Raw genomic sequence first — 18,043 nt, forward strand, 5'->3', positions numbered from 1 at the left:
TTATCATTCTATTGATTTAAAGAAAACTATCCTTGACTTACCAGTGTGTAAGTCCATGAAGGCATAATTCTGTTGAAAGCATATATTGTTAATGGGTGTTGGGAACCGTGCACTTTCCGCTGCTGTGGGAGCATGTCCTTGGAGGTACCTTTCATCTGTTTTCTCAACTCCAAACATCTTAGGACCATGGGTTGTGACTGGTAGGACTATGTATCTTGCTACTTTCAAGACGGAGTTTATTTTCACGTGGTGTCACTCTGGCTGTCCTGTTTCCCTAATACTGTCACTTCACCCTCTGCGATTCTGATGCTAACAAATGATAGATATCGTTTTAGCATTTTCTTACGGGTCCTAGCGATTCTATTCATTTTTCTTTCAGTCTCTTTCTCTGACTTGTTCACATTGAACAATTTCCTTTTGGGATAGGTTGCTATTTCTGTTTTCGCAGGTGGTTTACCTGTCTTCCCAGCCAGTCACAGTGGTCCTTGTCCCCATGGTGGGGCCGGGGCAAGAGAGGGCCCTGGGTTGGGGGTGGGGTTCAGTTGAAGATGGGGTGAGTTTTGAGGGGAGCACTACTTGAGTCCCAGAGGCATAGGAAACAGCAGAGGGAGGTGGGATTCCCTTATCCTCAATGAGGATGGGCATCGAGGGTTTGGGCGTGGCGCTGGGAACGGCAGCCCTCCCCAGCCCACAGCCGCGCATGCTCCCTGGGCTCCCGCCTCCGTGCGCATGTTCACTGGGCGTCTTCTGCCCGGCCCCTTCGCCCCGGTGAAGAACGCCAGGGAGCTGTGAGGCAGTGCTGTGTGGTTCCTGCCGTCCGGACTCTTTTTCCTCTACTGAGATTCATCTGGTAGGTCTGCAGGCCAGTCATCCCGGGGGCTGAAGTGTGAGTGAGGGTGGAGAGGGCCTCGGGTGGGTCAGGCGGGTCCCGCTTCCTGGTCTGTGGCCTCTGAGGGAGAAGGGGCACGAGGTCGTCCTCCTTCCCTTCACAGGCTGCGAGGCCACCGGCGGCTTCGTGGTCATGAAGGGGCCTGGACGGGGAGGAAGGTGGGCCGTGGAGGGGAGGCGGTCAGGGGCTCAGGTGAAGATGGGGTGAGTGCTGTTGGGGGGATGGAAGTCCCGAGGTGCCGGGAACCCCCGACGACACAGGGCAGATTCCCTGAATGGGGCCCCCGGCGGGGGCGAGGCGGGCGGTGAAGAAGGGGCCTGGCAGCTGGGAAGGCTGCGGCCTGGTGAGCGCCCCCCCAGCGGTGTGGAGTGCGGAGCGCCCGAGTGAGAAGCACTGCAAGGTCTCACCTCCGCCATGGAAGGTCCGAAAACAGTGGGAAGGAGTGGGCGAGGCAGTGCGGTCCAACCAAACTTGTTGTGAGGCGGGGTGAATGGCTCTAGGAAGTGGGAGTGTGCCCAAAGCAGCAATCACGAGAATTGTGATTCACTAGGGTTTTCGTGGGGAGTGCACTTGTGAAACTAAACCTCATCAGAAATGACCTCTGTCTGCGGGGCGCAGTGGCGCTCGCCTACGTAGTCCCAGTTACTCGGGACACTGAGGTGGGAGGATCCCTTGAGCGGGAGGTCGAGGCTGCAGTGAGCTGTGATCACGCCGCTGCACTCCAGCCTGAGCAACACAGCGAGACCGCGTGTCCGAAAGAAATTTAGAAAAAAATGTCCTCTGCCTTTTGCCACACGCCTTAAGATGATTGCTCTGCCAGCCTGGCCAGCAGAAGTGGCTTTGTAGGCACTCAGACAGCGTACACACGTATGCTTAACTCTGGGACTTATTTTGAGAGTATTTTCAAAAGTAAAACGGCAAGTTAACATTTATCCATGGAAGCGATCGAATATAGCAGCCCTCTGGAGCGCACGTTCTCGATCACGGTTGTCTGTTTTCAGTGTGAAATATGAATTGGCGAGGAAGATCGACCTATTATTGGCCTGGACGAAGACGCTATTTACAGCCTCCTGAAATGATTGGGCCTATGCGGGTGAGTGCTTAAACGTTAATTCGATGTTTTCTATTAGTAGAAATTAATTTTTGTGATAGCGTTGTTGCATTAGTGTGGAAATGCTGATAAAGGTCTTTCCTGCTCATAAAAAATGATGATGGCATCTCATGAAGGGAACATTGATTCTGGAGGATTTTTTTTTCCTCTCGTGTTCTTCAGCTTTTGCCCATGACTTCTTTCTCAGGCTTTGTTTGTTAATGACAGATTGTACACATGTATTCCAACACAGAGTATAATAGCCTCCAAAGTCCTCGTGCGTCACTTTTCTCACAGTAACCTCCCTGTGGGTGGAGTAACCTTATTGGGCATAGAGCATAGAGTTGGAGAAATGTCTTTAGGCTTAGTTATGACCAGAAATAGCTATGTATTCTGTGTATATATGTAAAATTTTGTATCAATAACGAAACTTATTGTTTATTTGCACACCCACACGTATTCCCCAGCCCGAGCAGTTCAGTGATGAAGTGGAACCAGAAACACCTGAAGAAGGGGAACCAGCAACTCAACGTCAGGATCCTGCAGCTGCTCAGGAGGGAGAGGATGAGGGAGCATGTGCAGGTCAAGGTGAGGGAAAGGGAAGAAGAACGTCTGCTGGTGTGTGCGTGTGTGTGTGTTCGTGTCTGTGTTTGCACGTGTGTGTGTGTGTGTGTGTGTTAGGCATTGTCACATAGGAGGAACAGGAGGAAAGAAAACAATGGAAAGAATGCCTGAAATTGACTGGAAAAGCGAGGAGGCTATGTAGTTTGCAGCTTAGCTTAGGCAAATCCCTCACTATGATAAAAGTTCTCGACTTTATGAATGAGAGAATGGAGGTGCCAGGATTGTGTGTTATCCAAGAACCCTTGACTGGTGAATACAACATTTGTACTGTGTTCCAAGGTTTGTGTCTTCCTATCATCTATGTTGCTGTAAAGAAGGAAGTGATTTTGCTGAAAATGCTTAAAACTCAAAAGGCTTTACTGTAAGGTAGCTTAGTACTGACCCAAGAATAGACCCAGTTCAGAGGAGTAGGAGCAGCTCCAAAAACCGAGTCGCTGAATGTTGGCCCCCATTTCCGTTGATTGATATTTTTATATGGTACGTTTGATAAAAGCTGGATAAATGAGGATACTGCCATACGGGTAGCTGGCTTAGTGATTTTTCTCAGCGGCTTTTAGGAGGTGATTCAATCCTTTTATGGTTAGAAAAGCAAAAACGGAATTATCCTGAGATTAACGTGAGATGGAAATAATTTCTCGGAGATAAAATGTTTTGAAAGGAAGCATTTATGTAACGGAGGTCGTGGATTATTCCAGGGATGCACTGTTAAAAGTTCCTAGAATCTGACTGACAACAATGCCCATTAATTGCTGTCCGCCCACTCCCTTATTCTCAGTGGGGGACAGTATATTTTCTGTGATTCACAAACAATGTTATATTTGGTGCTTTGTTCTTCACGGGGTTCATTTATGGAATATTACCTTTAGGACCTTCGGACCTAAATATAACTTTATTTGAACAAAGTGAAGTTTCTCTTTACCCCAATAGGTAATGGGTGTCGTGACTGTAAGATTTTCCATAGTCCTCACATCCAACCAGCCAATCAATCCTTCAGAAACTGACATTGTAATTGTAACTGAAATCCTATCCACGTGGTAGACTTCAGATTTCTCAGCTGACGCACACTGCTGTTGGTACTCTACGGCTGAATATAAGCATTATACATGTCCTGTGTTTTATCCTTAGATTGTCATTTAGGAGAAAGGTCTAAAGCTGGGCTGAATGCCATGCACTCATAGTCCCAGCCACGTGGGACGCTGAGGTGAGAGGATTGCTTGAGCCCTGGAGTTCAAGCCCAGCCTGGGAAACACAGTGAGACCTCATCGCTAATAAATAAATAAATGAATACATAAATACATAAAGAAATTCATTAAATAAATAAAGGTTTCAAGGTATAGGAAAACACAGATGCAAAGTTTTTGTGCCTAGTGGCTGGTAATGTTGCAAACGTAACTCCTTAGTGAACTGTACCACTTAAAAATAGTTAAGATGGTAAATTTTACGATATCTGTATGTTTTACCACAATCGGAAATTCCTTTCTTCCTAAAGTTCAGTGCAGTTATCATATATTCTTTTAAATTTTTACTGTATCTATCTTCAAGACATAACATTTATATAAAATTTGGAAGAATAGAACAATGAACTCGTATAGTTTACACCTGGATTCACCAATTGTTAAAAGCTTTCGCTTCATAGGTTTCACCTCTTCCCTCCCTCTCTTACCGTGCTGCCCACACACTCACACACACACACACACAAACGGATATATGTTTACTGTTATTAATGCTGAATTGTTTTGATAAAGTTTCAGGTATTATGGTCCTTTACCCTATGTACTTGAGGGTGTGTATATCGTCAGAGCAAAGAGAAAGTCATTTCTTGGATCATCACTGCACAAAGATCAAAATCAGGAAATTTAACAATGAGAAAATGGAGTCATTTAATACAGAGTGCATACTCAAATTTTGCCAGTTCCCCAGAAAATTTCTTTTTTCCTTTTTTTTTTCTTTGTTGAGACGGAGTCTCTCTCTGTGGGCCAGGTTGGAGTGCAGTAGTGCGATCTCGGCTCACTGCAACCTACACCTCCCAGGTTCTAGGGATTCTCATGCCTCAGCCTCCCGTGTAGCTGGGACTACAGGCGCCGGCCACTGCGGTCTTGAACTTCTGGCCTCACCTGCTCTGCCCACCTTGGCATCCCAAAATGTTTGGATTGCAGGCGTGAGACCCCACGCCCGGCCCAGATAATTTTATTGATAGGATTTCTTTTTCTGATCCAGAGTCCAGTTCAGAATCACACCTTGCATGTGCTTTTCAGGTGTTTTTAGTTTCCTTTAACCTGTAATGTTTCCTTAATTTTTCTTGTCATTCACGATACGGACATTTTTGGAGAGGATAGACCAGTTGGTTTGCAGAATATTCTGCAGTTTGGGCTTTTTCATGTATTTTTAAAAGAGTTTTCTCACTCAGCGTTTATTGGTGGCTACTCATGCCATGTAAGAGTCTGAGCGCTAGGAGTGTAAGTGCTGTGAGAGACGGGATTTGAGCCTTGAGTCATTTAATACGAGAAGGACAATCAGAAGTAGAATAACAGAGAAGTGCAAAGGAGGCAGCAAAGTTGTCTGAGGGCAGTCTTCGGAAAGGAAGAGGGTAATATTTGGAACACCTTGTTTTCCTGTTTTCTGCTAACGGACTCCTGAAATAATGTTCCTGGGATTCTTATCAACACATTTATTATTACGTTAGCTAAAGCTTTTATCTAATAATACCGAGAGCATGAATATTATTTTCTTATTCATACTTTATGCTTTACTGCTTAAATTGATATGTAGTTTTTATTTTTAAGGGCCGAAGCCTGAAGCTGATAGCCAGGAACAGGGTCACCCACAGACTGGGTGTGAGTGTGAAGATGGTCCTGATGGGCAGGAGATGGACCCGCCAAATCCAGAGGAGGTGAAAACGCCTGAAGAAGGTAGGCAATCCATTAGGCATGCACATTGTAGGGTGTCTGTTTCCACAGTATCATATTGTAATTCTTACTATGTTTTTGAGACGGAGTCTCGCTCCGAAGACCAGGCTGGAGTGCAGTGGTGCCACCTCGGCTCACTGGAAATTCTGTCTCCAGGGTTCAAGTGATTCTCCTGCCTGAGCCTCTGGCGGAGCCGGGCTTACAGGCATGCTCCGCCGCGCCCAGCTAATTTTTGTATTTTTAGTAGAGACAGGGTTTCGTTCTGTTGCACAGGTTGTTCCCGAACTCCTGACCTCAGGTGATCCACCTGCCTCGACCATCGAAATTGCCGGGATTACAGGCGAGAGCCACCGTGCCCGACCCAGCATTATATTTTTAATAACAGAGAGGTAACAATACTGCCTCTTTAGTAACAGAGTTCTTATATAAAGGTTATTTGAAACGTAGTTCAGGCCCCAGCACCCGACTGATAGACTGTCAGATAGGGAAACAAACTGAGTCAAAGCTATGTTGAATTAAAAGTTTTGAGTATAAATCCTTAAACCAGTAGCTCACAATTTTCAGATGCTTTTGTAAAGGTCTGCTTTTAATCAATACATAACACGTTTGTAACACCCATCACTTGGTGTGAAAAATGCTGAAGCACTCATGCGGGTTCTAATAGCAGCTCTTACAGCCTTGGCGAGATTCTGAGTGAGTCCTTTCCCTTCTAAACCTATCTTTGGTTCTTATGAAAATAGTGAGTTTAAGTCAGAGATTTTAAAACCATTTTCCATTCCGGTTCTTTCATACTCTGATCCTGTTGCATAGAATGCGTGGGACACAGAGATCATCTGCTTCGCATGGTTTGTTAATCACAAATCATGAAACCCTGGCCCGAGTCATCTGAAAATCTCTGAACTGAGATTTCATTGTCAGTAAGAAAGTGAGCGGGCCCTCTGCTTCATCCTAGTTTTTCCGTGTGGAGAGCTGAACACGTAGTGTAAGATCTTGTGAAATTGTGAATTCTCCCTCTTCTTGGTTTGTTTGTTTGTTTGCGACAGAGTCTCAGTGTGTCACCCAGGCTGGAGTGCAGTGATGCAATTTCAGCTCACTGCAACCTCTGGCTCCCAGGCTAAAGCCGTCCTCCCACCTCGGCCTCCTGAGTGGCTGGAACTACGTGCACAAGCCACCGTGCCTGAGTACATTTTTTTGTTTTCATTTTTGTAGAGATGAGGTCTCACTGTGTTGCCCAGGCAGGGTTTCTCTGGCTTTCAATGAACAACTGCTTCTTTTTTTTTTCTTTTATTTATTTATTTACTTTTTTATTATTATACTTTAAGTTTTAGGGTACATGTGCACATTGTGCAGCTTAGTTACATATGTATACATGTGCCATGCTGGTGCGCTGCACCCACTATCTCATCATCTAGCATTAGGTACATCTCCCAGTGCTATCCCTCCCCCCTCCCCCCACCCCACAACAGTCCCCAGGGTGTGATATTCCCCTTCCTCTGTCCATGTGATCTCATTGTTCAGTTCCCACCTATGAGTGAGAATATGCGGTGTTTGGTTTTTTGTTCTTGCGATAGTTTACTGAGAATGATGATTTCCAGTTTCATCCATGTCCCTACAAAGGACATGAACTCATCATTTTTTAGGGCTGCATAGTATTCCGTGGTGAATATGTGCCACATTTTCTTAATCCAGTCTATCGTTGTTGGACATTTGGGTTGGTTCCAAGTCTTTGCTATCGTGAATAATGCCGCAATAAGCATACGTGTGCATGTGTCTTTATAGCAGCATGATTTATAGTCCTTTGGGTATATACCCAGTAATGGGATGGCTGGGTCAAATGGTACAATTGCTTCTTAAATCTTTCCCCACGGAAACCTTGAGTGACTGAAATAAATATCAAATGGCGAGAGACCGTTTGGTTCCCATCATCTGTGGCATGTAGGTCAGTGGTGCTCATCATGGGTGTGAGTAAGATGCCTGTGCTATGCATGCTCCCTGCCCCACTGTCAGTCTTCATGAGCCACTATTTCTAATAAGACTGTAGACACACATACGATATAATCATCTCTAATCATATCAAATGTTACATGTAAGTTTCAGCTTTAGAGACATGAATTGATAAGATTTAAAGTTGAAAGACCGTGACTCTAGTACTTCCTGAGTAATCAACTGAAGTATGCTTTACACATGTGTTTTCCAAATTGCTGACTGTTAATTGTAAGTGCTTGTGACTTGAAAGGAAGCACTTGATGTTCAGGGAGGAAATTACTTTTAAATTCTGCAGGTGTACGCTCAAAGTTTATGCAGAGGTTCAATTGCGTGTAAGACACGGGATCACCCATAGGGTTCTGTTTTTAGTCCATTTAATAAAACCCAAAGTGTAGTGTGCTTTGTATGCCTTTAGGGTCATCTGAATAATCTGTTGCTAAGTCATGTTCCCAATCGTTGTGTTTCTGTTACAGGTGAAAAGCAATCACAGTGTTAAAAGAAGACACGTTGAAATGATGCAGGCTGCTCCTATGTTGGAAATTTGTTCATTAAAATTCTCCCAATAAAGCTTTACAGCCTTCTGCAAAGAAGTCTTGCGCATCTTTTGTGAATTTTATTTCTAGCTTTTTGATGCTGTGAAATATGTATCATTCTTTGAAATCGTGTATTGTAACTCTCTGAGCTGGTATGTAGAGACATCGTTCTTTTTTTTTTTTCTTTCTTTCTTTGTTCTCTTTTGAGACGGAGTCTTGCTCTGTCGCCCAGGCTGGAGTGCAGTGGCGCGATCTCTGCTCACTGCAACCCCGCCTCCCGGATTCAAGCAATTGTCTGCCTCAGCCTCCCGAGTAGCTGGGATTATAGGCACCCACCAGCACGCCTGGCTAAGTTTTGTGTTTTTACTAGAGATGGGCTTTCGCCATCTTGGCCGGGGTGCTCTTGAACTCCTGACCTCGTGATTCACCTGCCTTGGCCTCCCAAAGTGCTGGGATTACAGGCATGAGCCTCCGCGCCCGGTGGAGACATAATTCTTACATATTGGTTTTCTATCCAGCGGCCTTGTGAAATATGCTTGTGAATTCTAAAGTTTACTTCTAGGTCGTTTTCAGTCTTCAATATACAGAAACATATCATCCTGGAATAAGAGCAGTTTTGTTTCCGCCATTTTTTTTTCTTTTCCCTTTTGTATTCTTTGTAGAGACGGGGTTTTGCCATGTTTCCCGGGCTGTTGTTGAACCTTTGAGTGCAAGTGATGCACCCACCTCACCTCCCACAGTGCTGGGATTACTGGCGTGGGCCACCGTGGCGGGCCCGTCGTTGCCATTGTAAAGAGTTTTATTTCCTTTTCTGATTTTATGGCATTGCGCAGACCCACCCGTTACAATGGTGACAGTGGACATCCTTGTCTTATCCCTGATGAGAAACCGAAAAATTTCAACATTTCACCATCCTATTTACTCTCCTTTTTTTGTAGACGGACTTTATCAGAGTGAGTCATTCCATTCTGTTCCCAATTTGCTGAGAGTATTCATTTGAATACATGTTGATTTTCATCAAACAGTGCATCTATTTCGATTACCACAGCATTTTTTCCCATTCATGTGTTAATATAGTGAATTCGATGGATAAATTTGTACGTTTTTAGGTTCGATTATTAAAACTGGAGACAGCGTCTCACTCTGTCCCCGAGGCTGGAGTGCGGTGGTGTTATCAGAGCTCGCTGCAGCCTTGACCTCCTGGGCTCAAGCGCTCCTCCCACCTCAGCCTCCTGAGTAGCTGTGAGTATAGGTACATGCCACCATGCCCAGCTAATTTTTCGATGGTTTTTTGTTTGTTTTTTGTCGTGATGAGATTTTCTGATGTTGCTTAGGCTGGTCTCGAAGTCCTGAGCTCAGGTGATCTGGCCAGCTCAGCCTCCCAAAATACTAGGATTACAGGCGTGAGCCTTGGCCTGGTCTGGTTTTTCTTATATAGGGGTCTTATCTATATAAAGACTAAACTTAATCTGTGCCTTTGTGCGGGTGGGCTAAGAGCACGATGACTTTTATCATTCTATTGATTTAAAGAAAACTATCCTTGACTTACCAGTGTGTAAGTCCATGAAGGCATAATTCTGTTGAAAGCATATATTGTTAATGGGTGTTGGGAACCGTGCACTTTCCGCTGCTGTGGGAGCATGTCCTTGGAGGTACCTTTCATCTGTTTTCTCAACTCCAAACATCTTAGGACCATGGGTTGTGACTGGTAGGACTATGTATCTTGCTACTTTCAAGACGGAGTTTATTTTCACGTGGTGTCACTCTGGCTGTCCTGTTTCCCTAATACTGTCACTTCACCCTCTGCGATTCTGATGCTAACAAATGATAGATATCGTTTTAGCATTTTCTTACGGGTCCTAGCGATTCTATTCATTTTTCTTTCAGTCTCTTTCTCTGACTTGTTCACATTGAACAATTTCCTTTTGGGATAGGTTGCTATTTCTGTTTTCGCAGGTGGTTTACCTGTCTTCCCAGCCAGTCACAGTGGTCCTTGTCCCCATGGTGGGGCCGGGGCAAGAGAGGGCCCTGGGTTGGGGGTGGGGTTCAGTTGAAGATGGGGTGAGTTTTGAGGGGAGCACTACTTGAGTCCCAGAGGCATAGGAAACAGCAGAGGGAGGTGGGATTCCCTTATCCTCAATGAGGATGGGCATCGAGGGTTTGGGCGTGGCGCTGGGAACGGCAGCCCTCCCCAGCCCACAGCCGCGCATGCTCCCTGGGCTCCCGCCTCCGTGCGCATGTTCACTGGGCGTCTTCTGCCCGGCCCCTTCGCCCCCGCGAAGAACGCCGGGGAGCTGTGAGGCAGTGCTGTGTGGTTCCTGCCGTCCGGACTCTTTTTCCTCTACTGAGATTCATCTGGTAGGTCTGCAGGCCAGTCATCCCGGGGGCTGAAGTGTGAGTGAGGGTGGAGAGGGCCTCGGGTGGGTCAGGCGGGTCCCGCTTCCTGGTCTGTGGCCTCTGAGGGAGAAGGGGCACGAGGTCGTCCTCCTTCCCTTCACAGGCTGCGAGGCCACCGGCGGCTTCGTGGTCGTGAAGGGGCCTGGACGGGGAGGAAGGTGGGCCGTGGAGGGGAGGCGGTCAGGGGCTCAGGTGAAGATGGGGTGAGTGCTGTTGGGGGGATGGAAGTCCCGAGGTGCCGGGAACCCCAGACGACACAGGGCAGATTCCCTGAATGGGGCCCCCGGCGGCGGCGAGGCGGGTGGTGAAGAAGGGGCCTGGCAGCTGGGAAGGCTGCGGCCTGGTGAGCGCCCCCCCAGCGGTGTGGAGTGCGGAGCGCCCGAGTGAGAAGCACTGCAAGGTCTCACCTCCGCCATGGAAGGTCCAAAAACAGTGGGAAGGAGTGGGCGAGGCAGTGTGGTCCAACCAAACTTGTTGTGAGGCGGGGTGAATGGCTCTAGGAAGTGGGAGTGTGCCCAAAGCAGCAATCACGAGAATTGTGATTCACTAGGGTTTTCGTGGGGAGTGCACTTGTGAAACTAAACCTCATCAGAAATGACCTCTGTCTGCGGGGCGCAGTGGCGCTCGCCTACGTAGTCCCAGTTACTCGGGACACTGAGGTGGGAGGATCCCTTGAGCGGGAGGTCGAGGCTGCAGTGAGCTGTGATCACGCCGCTGCACTCCAGCCTGAGCAACACAGCGAGACCGCGTGTCCGAAAGAAATTTAGAAAAAAATGTCCTCTGCCTTTTGCCACACGCCTTAAGATGATTGCTCTGCCAGCCTGGCCAGCAGAAGTGGCTTTGTAGGCACTCAGACAGCGTACACACGTATGCTTAACTCTGGGACTTATTTTGAGAGTATTTTCAAAAGTAAAACGGCAAGTTAACATTTATCCATGGAAGCGATCGAATATAGCAGCCCTCTGGAGCGCACGTTCTCGATCACGGTTGTCTGTTTTCAGTGTGAAATATGAATTGGCGAGGAAGATCGACCTATTATTGGCCTGGACGAAGACGCTATTTACAGCCTCCTGAAATGATTGGGCCTATGCGGGTGAGTGCTTAAACGTTAATTCGATGTTTTCTATTAGTAGAAATTAATTTTTGTGATAGCGTTGTTGCATTAGTGTGGAAATGCTGATAAAGGTCTTTCCTGCTCATAAAAAATGATGATGGCATCTCATGAAGGAAACATTGATTCTGGAGGATTTTTTTTTCCTCTCGTGTTCTTCAGCTTTTGCCCATGACTTCTTTCTCAGGCTTTGTTTGTTAATGACAGATTGTACACATGTATTCCAACACAGAGTATAATAGCCTCCAAAGTCCTCGTGCGTCACTTTTCTCACAGTAACCTCCCTGTGGGTGGAGTAACCTTATTGGGCATAGAGCATAGAGTTGGAGAAATGTCTTTAGGCTTAGTTATGACCAGAAATAGCTATGTATTCTGTGTATATATGTAAAATTTTGTATCAATAACGAAACTTATTGTTTATTTGCACACCCACACGTATTCCCCAGCCCGAGCAGTTCAGTGATGAAGTGGAACCAGAAACACCTGAAGAAGGGGAACCAGCAACTCAACGTCAGGATCCTGCAGCTGCTCAGGAGGGAGAGGATGAGGGAGCATGTGCAGGTCAAGGTGAGGGAAAGGGAAGAAGAACGTCTGCTGGTGTGTGCGTGTGTGTGTGTTCGTGTCTGTGTTTGCACGTGTGTGTGTGTGTGTGTTAGGCATTGTCACATAGGAGGAACAGGAGGAAAGAAAACAATGGAAAGAATGCCTGAAATTGACTGGAAAAGCGAGGAGGCTATGTAGTTTGCAGCTTAGCTTAGGCAAATCCCTCACTATGATAAAAGTTCTCGACTTTATGAATGAGAGAATGGAGGTGCCAGGATTGTGTGTTATCCAAGAACCCTTGACTGGTGAATACAACATTTGTACTGTGTTCCAAGGTTTGTGTCTTCCTATCATCTATGTTGCTGTAAAGAAGGAAGTGATTTTGCTGAAAATGCTTAAAACTCAAAAGGCTTTACTGTAAGGTAGCTTAGTACTGACCCAAGAATAGACCCAGTTCAGAGGAGTAGGAGCAGCTCCAAAAACCGAGTCGCTGAATGTTGGCCCCCATTTCCGTTGATTGATATTTTTATATGGTACGTTTGATAAAAGCTGGATAAATGAGGATACTGCCATACGGGTAGCTGGCTTAGTGATTTTTCTCAGCGGCTTTTAGGAGGTGATTCAATCCTTTTATGGTTAGAAAAGCAAAAACGGAATTATCCTGAGATTAACGTGAGATGGAAATAATTTCTCGGAGATAAAATGTTTTGAAAGGAAGCATTTATGTAACGGAGGTCGTGGATTATTCCAGGGATGCACTGTTAAAAGTTCCTAGAATCTGACTGACAACAATGCCCATTAATTGCTGTCCGCCCACTCCCTTATTCTCAGTGGGGGACAGTATATTTTCTGTGATTCACAAACAATGTTATATTTGGTGCTTTGTTCTTCACGGGGTTCATTTATGGAATATTACCTTTAGGACCTTCGGACCTAAATATAACTTTATTTGAACAAAGTGAAGTTTCTCTTTACCCCAATAGGTAATGGGTGTCGTGACTGTAAGATTTTCCATAGTCCTCACATCCAACCAGCCAATCAATCCTTCAGAAACTGACATTGTAATTGTAACTGAAATCCTATCCACGTGGTAGACTTCAGATTTCTCAGCTGACGCACACTGCTGTTGGTACTCTACGGCTGAATATAAGCATTATACATGTCCTGTGTTTTATCCTTAGATTGTCATTTAGGAGAAAGGTCTAAAGCTGGGCTGAATGCCATGCACTCATAGTCCCAGCCACGTGGGACGCTGAGGTGAGAGGATTGCTTGAGCCCTGGAGTTCAAGCCCAGCCTGGGAAACACAGTGAGACCTCATCGCTAATAAATAAATAAATGAATACATAAATACATAAAGAAATTCATTAAATAAATAAAGGTTTCAAGGTATAGGAAAACACAGATGCAAAGTTTTTGTGCCTAGTGGCTGGTAATGTTGCAAACGTAACTCCTTAGTGAACTGTACCACTTAAAAATAGTTAAGATGGTAAATTTTACGATATCTGTATGTTTTACCACAATCGGAAATTCCTTTCTTCCTAAAGTTCAGTGCAGTTATCATATATTCTTTTAAATTTTTACTGTATCTATCTTCAAGACATAACATTTATATAAAATTTGGAAGAATAGAACAATGAACTCGTATAGTTTACACCTGGATTCACCAATTGTTAAAAGCTTTCGCTTCATAGGTTTCACCTCTTCCCTCCCTCTCTTACCGTGCTGCCCACACACTCACACACACACACACACAAACGGATATATGTTTACTGTTATTAATGCTGAATTGTTTTGATAAAGTTTCAGGTATTATGGTCCTTTACCCTATGTACTTGAGGGTGTGTATATCGTCAGAGCAAAGAGAAAGTCATTTCTTGGATCATCACTGCACAAAGATCAAAATCAGGAAATTTAACAATGAGAAAATGGAGTCATTTAATACAGAGTGCATACTCAAATTTTGCCAGTTCCCCAGAAAATTTCTTTTTTCCTTTTTTTTTTCTTTGTTGAGACGGAGTCTCTCTCTGTGGGCCAGGTTGGAGTGCAGTAGTGCGATCTCGGCTCACTGCAACCTACACCTCCCAGGTTCTAGGGATTCTCATGCCTCAGCCTCCCGTGTAGCTGGGACTACAGGCGCCGGCCACTGCGGTCTTGAACTTCTGGCCTCACCTGCTCTGCCCACCTTGGCATCCCAAAATGTTTGGATTGCAGGCGTGAGACCCCACGCCCGGCCCAGATAATTTTATTGATAGGATTTCTTTTTCTGATCCAGAGTCCAGTTCAGAATCACACCTTGCATGTGCTTTTCAGGTGTTTTTAGTTTCCTTTAACCTGTAATGTTTCCTTAATTTTTCTTGTCATTCACGATACGGACATTTTTGGAGAGGATAGACCAGTTGGTTTGCAGAATATTCTGCAGTTTGGGCTTTTTCATGTATTTTTAAAAGAGTTTTCTCACTCAGCGTTTATTGGTGGCTACTCATGCCATGTAAGAGTCTGAGCGCTAGGAGTGTAAGTGCTGTGAGAGACGGGATTTGAGCCTTGAGTCATTTAATACGAGAAGGACAATCAGAAGTAGAATAACAGAGAAGTGCAAAGGAGGCAGCAAAGTTGTCTGAGGGCAGTCTTCGGAAAGGAAGAGGGTAATATTTGGAACACCTTGTTTTCCTGTTTTCTGCTAACGGACTCCTGAAATAATGTTCCTGGGATTCTTATCAACACATTTATTATTACGTTAGCTAAAGCTTTTATCTAATAATACCGAGAGCATGAATATTATTTTCTTATTCATACTTTATGCTTTACTGCTTAAATTGATATGTAGTTTTTATTTTTAAGGGCCGAAGCCTGAAGCTGATAGCCAGGAACAGGGTCACCCACAGACTGGGTGTGAGTGTGAAGATGGTCCTGATGGGCAGGAGATGGACCCGCCAAATCCAGAGGAGGTGAAAACGCCTGAAGAAGGTAGGCAATCCATTAGGCATGCACATTGTAGGGTGTCTGTTTCCACAGTATCATATTGTAATTCTTACTATGTTTTTGAGACGGAGTCTCGCTCCGAAGACCAGGCTGGAGTGCAGTGGTGCCACCTCGGCTCACTGGAAATTCTGTCTCCAGGGTTCAAGTGATTCTCCTGCCTGAGCCTCTGGCGGAGCCGGGCTTACAGGCATGCTCCGCCGCGCCCAGCTAATTTTTGTATTTTTAGTAGAGACAGGGTTTCGTTCTGTTGCACAGGTTGTTCCCGAACTCCTGACCTCAGGTGATCCACCTGCCTCGACCATCGAAATTGCCGGGATTACAGGCGAGAGCCACCGTGCCCGACCCAGCATTATATTTTTAATAACAGAGAGGTAACAATACTGCCTCTTTAGTAACAGAGTTCTTATATAAAGGTTATTTGAAACGTAGTTCAGGCCCCAGCACCCGACTGATAGACTGTCAGATAGGGAAACAAACTGAGTCAAAGCTATGTTGAATTAAAAGTTTTGAGTATAAATCCTTAAACCAGTAGCTCACAATTTTCAGATGCTTTTGTAAAGGTCTGCTTTTAATCAATACATAACACGTTTGTAACACCCATCACTTGGTGTGAAAAATGCTGAAGCACTCATGCGGGTTCTAATAGCAGCTCTTACAGCCTTGGCGAGATTCTGAGTGAGTCCTTTCCCTTCTAAACCTATCTTTGGTTCTTATGAAAATAGTGAGTTTAAGTCAGAGATTTTAAAACCATTTTCCATTCCGGTTCTTTCATACTCTGATCCTGTTGCATAGAATGCGTGGGACACAGAGATCATCTGCTTCGCATGGTTTGTTAATCACAAATCATGAAACCCTGGCCCGAGTCATCTGAAAATCTCTGAACTGAGATTTCATTGTCAGTAAGAAAGTGAGCGGGCCCTCTGCTTCATCCTAGTTTTTCCGTGTGGAGAGCTGAACACGTAGTGTAAGATCTTGTGAAATTGTGAATTCTCCCTCTTCTTGGTTTGTTTGTTTGTTTGCGACAGAGTCTCAGTGTGTCACCCAGGCTGGAGTGCAGTGATGCAATTTCAGCTCACTGCAACCTCTGGCTCCCAGGCTAAAGCCGTCCTCCCACCTCGGCCTCCTGAGTGGCTGGAACTACATGCACAAGCCACCGTGCCTGAGTACATTTTTTTGTTTTCATTTTTGTAGAGATGAGGTCTCACTGTGTTGCCCAGGCAGGGTTTCTCTGGCTTTCAATGAACAACTGCTTCTTTTTTTTTTCTTTTATTTATTTATTTACTTTTTTATTATTATACTTTAAGTTTTAGGGTACATGTGCACATTGTGCAGCTTAGTTACATATGTATACATGTGCCATGCTGGTGCGCTGCACCCACTATCTCATCATCTAGCATTAGGTACATCTCCCAGTGCTATCCCTCCCCCCTCCCCCCACCCCACAACAGTCCCCAGGGTGTGATATTCCCCTTCCTCTGTCCATGTGATCTCATTGTTCAGTTCCCACCTATGAGTGAGAATATGCGGTGTTTGGTTTTTTGTTCTTGCGATAGTTTACTGAGAATGATGATTTCCAGTTTCATCCATGTCCCTACAAAGGACATGAACTCATCATTTTTTAGGGCTGCATAGTATTCCGTGGTGAATATGTGCCACATTTTCTTAATCCAGTCTATCGTTGTTGGACATTTGGGTTGGTTCCAAGTCTTTGCTATCGTGAATAATGCCGCAATAAGCATACGTGTGCATGTGTCTTTATAGCAGCATGATTTATAGTCCTTTGGGTATATACCCAGTAATGGGATGGCTGGGTCAAATGGTACAATTGCTTCTTAAATCTTTCCCCACGGAAACCTTGAGTGACTGAAATAAATATCAAATGGCGAGAGACCGTTTGGTTCCCATCATCTGTGGCATGTAGGTCAGTGGTGCTCATCATGGGTGTGAGTAAGATGCCTGTGCTATGCATGCTCCCTGCCCCACTGTCAGTCTTCATGAGCCACTATTTCTAATAAGACTGTAGACACACATACGATATAATCATCTCTAATCATATCAAATGTTACATGTAAGTTTCAGCTTTAGAGACATGAATTGATAAGATTTAAAGTTGAAAGACCGTGACTCTAGTACTTCCTGAGTAATCAACTGAAGTATGCTTTACACATGTGTTTTCCAAATTGCTGACTGTTAATTGTAAGTGCTTGTGACTTGAAAGGAAGCACTTGATGTTCAGGGAGGAAATTACTTTTAAATTCTGCAGGTGTACGCTCAAAGTTTATGCAGAGGTTCAATTGCGTGTAAGACACGGGATCACCCATAGGGTTCTGTTTTTAGTCCATTTAATAAAACCCAAAGTGTAGTGTGCTTTGTATGCCTTTAGGGTCATCTGAATAATCTGTTGCTAAGTCATGTTCCCAATCGTTGTGTTTCTGTTACAGGTGAAAAGCAATCACAGTGTTAAAAGAAGACACGTTGAAATGATGCAGGCTGCTCCTATGTTGGAAATTTGTTCATTAAAATTCTCCCAATAAAGCTTTACAGCCTTCTGCAAAGAAGTCTTGCGCATCTTTTGTGAATTTTATTTCTAGCTTTTTGATGCTGTGAAATATGTATCATTCTTTGAAATCGTGTATTGTAACTCTCTGAGCTGGTATGTAGAGACATCGTTCTTTTTTTTTTTTCTTTCTTTCTTTGTTCTCTTTTGAGACGGAGTCTTGCTCTGTCGCCCAGGCTGGAGTGCAGTGGCGCAATCTCTGCTCACTGCAACCCCGCCTCCCGGATTCAAGCAATTGTCTGCCTCAGCCTCCCGAGTAGCTGGGATTATAGGCACCCACCAGCACGCCTGGCTAAGTTTTGTGTTTTTACTAGAGATGGGCTTTCGCCATCTTGGCCGGGGTGCTCTTGAACTCCTGACCTCGTGATTCACCTGCCTTGGCCTCCCAAAGTGCTGGGATTACAGGCATGAGCCTCCGCGCCCGGTG

At 45.0% G+C, this 18,043-nt stretch overlaps 2 protein-coding genes across 4 annotated transcripts; both read left to right on the forward strand.

Annotated features, from left to right (window-relative positions):
- The first annotated feature begins 359 nt into the window (after nucleotides 1-359).
- LOC129395320 (G antigen 4) lies at nucleotides 360-8,082 on the forward strand. Of its 2 annotated transcripts, XM_055106500.2 has the most exons (5): nucleotides 360-850; nucleotides 1,891-1,982; nucleotides 2,447-2,567; nucleotides 5,387-5,512; nucleotides 7,969-8,082. In XM_055106500.2, the coding sequence occupies exons 2-5, from the start codon at nucleotides 1,899-1,901 to the stop codon at nucleotides 7,989-7,991; spliced, it is 354 nt and encodes a 117-aa protein (XP_054962475.1). In that variant the 5' UTR covers nucleotides 360-850; nucleotides 1,891-1,898; the 3' UTR covers nucleotides 7,992-8,082. The 2 variants fall into 2 exon arrangements, with proteins under 2 accessions (XP_054962475.1, XP_057157079.1); XM_057301096.2 differs by lacking the exon at nucleotides 7,969-8,082 and having other exon boundaries at nucleotides 5,387-5,734.
- A 2,177-nt stretch (nucleotides 8,083-10,259) lies between these two features.
- LOC129395319 (G antigen 4) lies at nucleotides 10,260-17,752 on the forward strand. 2 transcript variants are annotated; one of them, XM_055106498.2, is made up of 5 exons: nucleotides 10,260-10,386; nucleotides 11,427-11,518; nucleotides 11,983-12,103; nucleotides 14,919-15,044; nucleotides 17,501-17,752. In XM_055106498.2, the coding sequence occupies exons 2-5, from the start codon at nucleotides 11,435-11,437 to the stop codon at nucleotides 17,521-17,523; spliced, it is 354 nt and encodes a 117-aa protein (XP_054962473.1). In that variant the 5' UTR covers nucleotides 10,260-10,386; nucleotides 11,427-11,434; the 3' UTR covers nucleotides 17,524-17,752. The 2 variants fall into 2 exon arrangements, with proteins under 2 accessions (XP_054962473.1, XP_054962472.1); XM_055106497.2 differs by lacking the exons at nucleotides 10,260-10,386; nucleotides 17,501-17,752 and having other exon boundaries at nucleotides 11,435-11,518; nucleotides 14,919-15,266.
- Nucleotides 17,753-18,043: the final 291 nt, after the last annotated feature.

This window comes from Pan paniscus, chromosome X, assembly GCF_029289425.2.
Source record: "Pan paniscus chromosome X, NHGRI_mPanPan1-v2.0_pri, whole genome shotgun sequence".
NCBI lineage: Eukaryota > Metazoa > Chordata > Mammalia > Primates > Hominidae > Pan > Pan paniscus.